The following is an 8,288-nucleotide window of genomic DNA, read 5'->3' on the forward strand; positions in this document are numbered from 1 at the left end:
TTCTTTGGAAGGGTCCAGTGAGAAGACACCACGTCAGCATGATAGGTTTAGTGGTTCCAGTTATAGAGGCAGGGTTCAGTCTTCCAAGCCCTACCAGTCATCCCCCAGCCGCCCCGTTCAGTCTGCATTGTAGGCATCTTCTGGTGGTCCTTCTAGACCCAGTGGTTATGGGGTCGGACAGTCTCATGGTGGATCTTACTCCCGACCAACTGACTGAGGTGGTCCCTCTAGTTCATCAGCTTCTGTATATCAGCCTCCGGCTCTCAGGACTTATTATGTATGTGGTGACCCCGGTCACATGATGAGAGATTGCACTAGACCTAGAGAGAGTAGGTCCCAGCAGGGTTCCTGATTTTAGACCCCGAGGACTCCATTACCATCTAGTAGCCGGGGTGGTTCTTCAGCGAAAGACGGTGCTCAGTCAGGCCACGGTGGTTCTCATTCGTCTAGGGGTAGACACCAGTCAAGTAGGAGTGGTTCCAAGGTCTCCCGAGGAGGAGCGCAGTCTGGCCAGAGTGGCCATGGATGGGCACATTGCTATGCTTTTCTAGGTAGGCCCGAGGCCGAGGCTTCTGATGCTGTAATTTCAGGTACTATTTCTGTTCGTCATCGACCGACTTCAGTCTTGTTTGATCCCGGGTCTACTTTCTCTTATGTGTCTACTTATCATTCTATTGTTTGAGATTTGACTAGTGATCGTCTTGATATGTCTATTCACATGTCTACTCTGGTTGGAGATTTAGTTTTGGTTGATCAAGTCTATTGGTCTTGTTTAGTTACTTTTATGGAGTACAACACGTGGGTAGACTTAATGAGTTTGGATATGGTAGATTTTGATATTATTCTTGGTATGAATTGGGGTTCACCGTAACATGCGATCTTGGAATTTCATGCTAAGACAATCACCTTAGCTATGACTGGGATTCCTAGACTTGGGTGAAGGGGTACTCCGAGTCCCGCTCTGAAGAAGATCATCTCTTATTTCCGCGCGAAGAATTTAGTCGATAAGGGATATTTTGCCTACTTGGCCCATGTTCGTGATACTAGCCTTTCTTCTCTATCCCTTGAGTTCGTGCGTATTGTGAGTGAGTTCACGGAGGTCTTTCTTTATGATTTGCCTGGTATGCCACCCGACTACGACATTGATTTTTGTATCGACTTGGAGCCAGACACGCGCCCTATTACTATTCCTCCTTATAGGATGGTACTCATTGAGTTGAGAGAGTTGAAAGGGCAGTTGCAAGATCTTCTGAGCAAGGGGTTCATTAGACCAAACGTCTCTTCTTGGGGCGCCCCTATTTTGTTTGTGAAGAAGAAAGATAGTATGATGAGGATGTGCATAGATTACCGTCAGTTGAACAAGGTCACCATTCATAATAAGTATCCGATTCCTCGTATTGATGACTTGTTCGACCAGATTCAAGGTGCTTCGATATTTTCAACTATTGATTTAAGGTCAGGCTACTATCAGCTAATGATTCAAGCAGAGGATATCCCATAGATGGCCTTCAGGACTTGTTATGGTCATTATGAGTTCCTTGTGATGTCATTTGGGCTTACGAAATCCCTAACAGCTTTCATGGACATGATGAATGGAATTTTCAAGCCATATTTGGACTCCTTTGTCATAATGTTTATTGATGATATCTTGGTTTATTCCAAGAATAGAGATGAGCATGAGCGTCATTTGAGGATTGTCTTTGGGTTGTTGAGAGAGAAAGAGCTTTATTCCAAGTTTTTGAAGTGCGAGTTCTGGCTTGATTCTATGGCCTTCTTGGGCCATGTCGTGTCAAAGGACGGGATCATGGTTGATCCCAAAAAGATTGAGGCTGTTAGAGATTAGGCGAGGCCCACTACTATGACTGAGATTAGTAGCTTTGTTGGTTTGGCTAGTTACTACCTTCGATTTGTGAAAGGGTTTGCTTCTATTGCTTCTCACCTGACCAGATTGACTTAGAAAGAGGTTCCTTTCTAGTGGTCCGATACTTGTTAAGAGAGTCAAAAGCTCAAGACTCTATTGACCACAGTTCCGATATTGGCATTACCCGTGAAGGGTATGGATTTCTTAGTTCATTGTGATGCATCTCGTGTTGGTTTGGGCGTTGTGTTGATGCAGGAGGGCAAGGTCATTGCTTATTCTTCCCAACAATGGAAGATCCATAAGAAGAACTGCCCTACTTATGATTTGGAGTTGGAAGCAGTAGTCTTCACTTTGAAGATTTGGAGGCATTATCTATATAGGGTCCACTGTAAGGTTTTTACCGATCACCGCAGCCTTCAACACGTGTTTTGTCAGAGGGATCTCAATTCTCGGTAGCGTAGGTGGATAAAGCTTCTGAAGGATTATGATATCACTATACTTTACCATCCGGGTAAAGCTAATGTGGTAGCCGATGCCTTGAGTCACAAGATAGTGAGTATGGGCAGTCTAGCTCGATTGGTTGCTCCTATGCGTCCTTTAGCCATGGAGGTCCAGACTCTGGCTAATAGCTTTGTGCATTTGCGTCTTGATGTTTCAGATCTGGGCAGAGTTTTAGCAGGTGTTGAGACGATGTCGTTTCTCTTGGAGTAGAGTAGGGCTCAGCAGTTTGAGGATGCTCAGTTATGTAAGATTCGTGATAATGTTTTGAGAGGTAAGGCCAAGAAGGCTAGGCTTGATAGTGAGTGGATTCCGAGAATTAAGGGACGCGGGTACGTTCCTCGTGTGGGTGGTTTGATTCGATTAATATTGGAGGAGGCTCATAGCTCCACGTATTCGATTCATCCAGGTGACGAAGATGTACCGTGATTTCAGACAGCAATACTGGTGGGGTCGGATTAAGAGAGATATTGCAGATTTTGTTGATAAGTGTAGGAATTGCCAGTAAGTCAAGTATGAGCACCAACGACCTGGTGGTGTGCTTCAGAGGATGCCCATTCTCGAGTGGAACTGGGAGATGATTGCCTTGGATTTCATTGTGGGTCTTCCGAAGATCCTTGGCAAGTTTGATTCAGTTTGGGCTATTGTTAATCGATTGACTAAGTCTACTCATTTCATCCCCGTTCAGGTTACTTATAATGAAGAGAAGTTGGCTAGGATTTACATCCGTGAGATTGTGCGATTGCATGGTTTTCCTATTTCTATCATCACAGATCGAGGTCCCCAGTTTACTTCCAACTTCTGGAGGTCATTGCAGGCAAAATTAGGCACTCAGCTGGACCTTAGTACAGCTTTTCATCCCCAGACTGATGGTCAGTCCGAGAAGGCAATCCAGGTGCTCAAGGATATGTTGAGAGCATGTGTTATTGATTTTGGTGGTCATTGGGACCAGTTCCTACCTTTGGCAGAGTTCGCGTACAACAATAGCTACCATGCGAGTATTAATATGCCACCGTTTGATGGTTTATATGGTAGGAGGTGTCATTCTCCTATTGGGTGGTTTGATGATTTTAAGGTTCGGCCTTGGGGTACATAGTTTCTTAGAGAGTCTTTGGACAAGGTGAAGCTTATCTAGGAAAAGCTTCTGGCAGCTCAGAGTCGGCAAAAGATGTATATGGATCGAATGGTTCTTGATTTAGGGTTTATGGCGGGTGAGCAGGTTCTTCTAAAGATTTCACCCATGAAGGGTGTTATGAGGTTTGGGAAGAGGGGCAAGTTGGGCCCGAGGTACATTGGCCCATTTGAGATTCTCCGTCGAGTTGGTAATGTTGCTTATGAGTTGGCTTTGCCACCGGGCCTGTCAGGTGTTCATCCGGTTTTTTATGTTTCTATGCTGAAGAGGTACCATTCAGACGGGTCTTATATTTTTCGTTGGGATTTTGTGTTGCTTGATGAGAATCTGTCTTACGAGGAAGAGCCTATAGCGATTCTAGATAGGCCGTTTAGAAAGTTGAGGTCTAAGGGGATAGATTCTGGTAAGGTGCAATAGAAACATCGTCCTGTTGAGGAGGACATATGGGAGACTGAGTCAGATATCCCCAGCTTTTTGCTGACTTAGGTACTTCCCCCGTTTCTTTTCTTGTCGCTCGAGGACGAGTGATTGTTTAATCGGTATCTGATGTCACGACCTATTTGGTCATTATAACTTGTTGACCCTTTAACCCCCGTTGACCCTTCCCTAAGCCTTATGAGTACGATTCAGACCCGCGGGGATGGTGGTCGGTTCCCGAGATGATCGGGCGAGGTTTGTGATGACTTGTGAGAATTCAAGCTTTAACGTGAAAAACGTTTAACTAATAGTTGACTTTTGGGTAAATTGACCTTTTTCAAAAATCCGTCTATTCCGAGAGGTCCAGATGGTTGATTGTGATTTGGTAGGACATTCAATTCGATTCCCAAGGTACCTAGGAGAGTTTTGGGTTGTTGGTTGGAAAGGTTGTATTTGGCCATTGGGTGTTAAGCCGGTCAAATAGACATCCATTGGAAATTCCGAGACCATGAGTGAGTCTGTAACTTGTTTTTATGCGTGAATGCAAGTATGGTTTGTATCTGGGATGTCTCGGGTGATTGTCGGTTTTTGGGGTTGGATTGGTGAAAAAATTAAAATTCTCGTATCTGGTGTCTGCTATAGCGGCTAAAGATCTAACATAGCGGACCCACTATAGCGAGGTCTTGGTCCACTATAGCGAGATGATGCGTTACAATTGGGGCGCCTAAGCGGACAAGAATCCATTATGGCAGATGCGTAGTAGCGAGCCCGCTTTAGCGGACTCGATACCGCTACAACAAGGTAGCGTGTTTTAAGAATCATTAAATGCTAGGATAAAACCCTTAACTCTCTATCACTTCATTCATCACTTACTTAGCATATTTGGGGACAAATTGAAGAGTTCTTGGCTGATTCTTCTTGGTGCTAAGTCTCCTAATCTAGCATTCATTATTTTAACCTTCCTAAGCTTGAATACATGCTAGAAATCCATTAGAATCTAAGAGGAAAAATGGGTTTTGACAATAACTTTTTGAAATGAGTTCTAATCTTTCTAAATGGAAATTGTTGGTGGGTTTGACTAATATCATCATAAAGTTTGATACTTTCATAGCTAATAGGCTTGAATCTTCGAAAATTAGGGTCCATACCCAAATTGGGAGTTTTCACTTGAATCTCGAAACTGACCCATTCTTGAGTTATTTTAGCAATTGATTAGTAGGATTGAACTCCTAAAACGTTGAATTCCATATTTTACAATCAAAATGACCATTTTACCCTAATGGGACTATTTCCCCCTTTCTCAATAGTTGAATTTGATTCTAAAGATAAGTATAGCAGTATAGGTGTTGTTCGTCATGATTTCTAATATAGAATTCGAATATGACTAGACTTTGAGTATTTGGGGGCGCTATGAAAGGGCAAAGCAAAGGTCTGAGAGTTCGTGGCTCCTGCTATGCTACTAGGTAAGTTACGGTTTACCTTATGGTTAGACTTCGGTTAGCAAAGCATATGTAGAGTTAGTGATTATTGGAGAAAGCATGTTACGCCTTCGGGTTTGAAGTTGGGATGGATGACTTAGGTTGGTACTTTTATTGATTATGGCTTGTTGCCTTGTTTTGATCTATTGGTTTTTTGCCATATGTGTGATACTAGACTTGATGATTCGTCATTTTATCATATTGTGAAACCTTATCTCCCATTTGCTGAGTATTGTCTTGTAAAGAGGAAGGAATTGATATTGAGACTGTTATTGTGAGATGTGTCCATGTGTTGCACGATTTGGCATTGATATACTCTTGTTGACATTGATATCACGCATGCATTCATACTTATATGTTGGGATCGGATTGTGCGCCGCAACACATATATTCGACCGGGTTGCACGTTTCCCAACATATATTGAATGGGGTTGCATGTTCCGCAATATATACCAGATTGGGTTGCACGTTCTGCTATAGATACTGGATCGGGTTGTACGCCACAACAGGTACATGGACTTCGCTAGTCCCCCATGGGTCATGAATATCGAGGCGTGGAAGTATTCCGCCCAGAGTGTGTGTGTATCATTCCATTGCATTGCACTCATATTTACATATTTGAACTGTTGGATTTGGACTTGATACTTGTACTTGTGGTGATATTCAGACTTGGTTATCTGTACTTGTGGAGGTATTTAGACTTGGTATTTTGTACTTGTGGTGACATTCAGACTTGGTATTTTCTGATTGTGATTTCGATCTTGGATAGTGTTAGATGTACGTGTTTGCATGCCTATCTTTCTGTCTCTTACTTATATATATATATATATATATATATATATATATATATATATATATATATATATATATGTTAGGTAATTGTTGTCAGCCTATGATGCCTGCATGTTTTTGTACTGATTCTACATTGCTGCATTCTTTTATGAGTGCAAAGTGTAACGGTTTGGATTTTCGCGGGCGAGGTTAGCAGTTGGAAAAGCTACTTCGAAATCGTTGGTGCTCTTTCGGACTTTGTGTTAAAAGAGTCGCTACCTAATTTTTAGGAAATTAGGAAAATCAGTTTTGAAGGGTTTATTCATACACCATGAAAAATCTTTCTTAATCCAAAGTTCGAGGTAAGGTTTCTGGTGATCCCCTAGGGAAGGTATTAGGCACCCTAGTATTAAGGATCCGTACTATACGGTTGACCTTCGAATTCTAATGTGAGTATTTGCATGAACTATTTATTTCGTGTCTATTTTTTCCGAAAAAAAATATGTTATTTTGCATATCATTTTTGAAAAAAGAATTAAATATATTCCTTTTACATATAGTAGGGTATTTAGGTTCGTGTTTATAATATCCGGATACAATTAGTTCCTTTCACCTATAAGGATAATGTTACTTTGTAATGGCAAAAAAGTCTTTTAAAAAGTTTGGGATAAATGAAATTTGTTCATGCTTAGATTCACACATGGTCCGGGTTAGTCCATTTAGTGCATTTTTAGAACACCTTTATTTAAGACTTTACTTATTTATTAAAAATAATAGTTGGTGCGGGTTTAATTGAAAAACTTGGGTTCATATAATCAAATTTATTATTTATGATCCTGAAATTTTATTTTAAACCTGATCTGCTCGCAAATAAAAACCATTTTTCATGGGCTTAAGCCTGAATCACACCGTCTTTTATAAAATGATTAAGATTTGCTTAGTTTTGGCCCAAAAGCCATTATTTTTTCTTCAGTCCATGGGCTAAGCCCAAAACATATTTGTTTTATTTTGTTGAAAAACATTGGTTAGATGGGGCCTGAAATATAACCTTTTTGGGTTAGGCCTTGGCCCTCAAATTCTGTAAATTGCCTTAGTTTATTTCTACAGAAATAATGTATATAGATCAATACAAAATGGATTACACCAATGTGTGCCTAAAAACCATTTTTTGATTCGTCTGATTTTTGGTTTAGAAAGGCAGAACTTATTGTTTGCAAAGCATATCATTTACACAGTTCTAAAAACCCATACCTTCGTCTGATTTTTAATTTAAAAGGATGGAACTCGTTTTGTAAAAAGCATATCATTCGCACAACTTTTTTTTTTTTTTTAAAAAAAACCATACTTGTGTCTGATTTTAGTTTAAAGAGACAGAAATCGTTTTGTAAAAGCATATCACTCACACAGTTTTGAAAACCCAATTCTTTTCGCCTAGACTAGAATAGGATTTTGAAAAAAAAAAAAGGACTGAAACTTAACTAAAAAAAGGGCATTTTTTCAAAGTTTTGCAAAGATAAGTCTGGTTTGAGGAAAGATGATAGCAACACGTTATTCTTTGTAAACGATGGGGCTAATCCTATTATTTCCCTTACTACCCTAGCCATTTTATTTCTTTTTGGAAAATGTTTACGCTAATCCGGGTTTTTGAAAAATCGCGTTGGGGCCTAAGGTCTAACTAAACGGCATATGCACCGTTCACCTAAGATGCCTAATTCAAATGTATAGATTCCAATAATAATGTGAGTTTACGCAAATACAACATTTCAAATAAGAGAACAAATTGACATGCTGAAATTAAAAAAGAAAAAGGAAATGAGTTAGGGGTGTACCAAACCCCCTTAAAAACCATTTTTACCCTTGGTTGGGCCTTCGTGCCATTTTCACCCACGGCTGGGCCTTTATAATATTAGCTTCCCATTTTAGACTTAATTTGAAAGAATATTCCCGTTGGGCCAAAAGGCCTAACAAACTGGTTGGACTCTGGCCCAAGTGGCCGTGCAGTAGGAGGGAAAAAGAAAAGGAATTAAATTAGTATAGGTTTGGTGAATCTAATACTATCAGGATTATACATACATATATATACATATACATATACATATACATCCCCATTTTTTAAATCTATGTTTGATGG

General features: G+C 40.4%; 1 protein-coding gene across 1 annotated transcript; it reads left to right on the forward strand.

Moving 5' to 3' along the window:
• The first annotated feature begins 1,501 nt into the window (after nt 1-1,501).
• Nucleotides 1,502-3,908, forward strand: LOC132613061 (uncharacterized). Its single transcript, XM_060327120.1, has 4 exons — nt 1,502-1,831; nt 2,117-2,254; nt 3,048-3,254; nt 3,759-3,908. Exons 1-4 carry the CDS (start codon nt 1,502-1,504, stop codon nt 3,906-3,908), a joined length of 825 nt encoding a protein of 274 aa, XP_060183103.1.
• The last annotated feature ends 4,380 nt before the right edge of the window (nt 3,909-8,288 follow it).

The sequence above is a fragment of the Lycium barbarum genome, chromosome 10 (genome assembly GCF_019175385.1).
Source record: "Lycium barbarum isolate Lr01 chromosome 10, ASM1917538v2, whole genome shotgun sequence".
Classification (NCBI taxonomy): Eukaryota; Viridiplantae; Streptophyta; class Magnoliopsida; order Solanales; family Solanaceae; genus Lycium; species Lycium barbarum.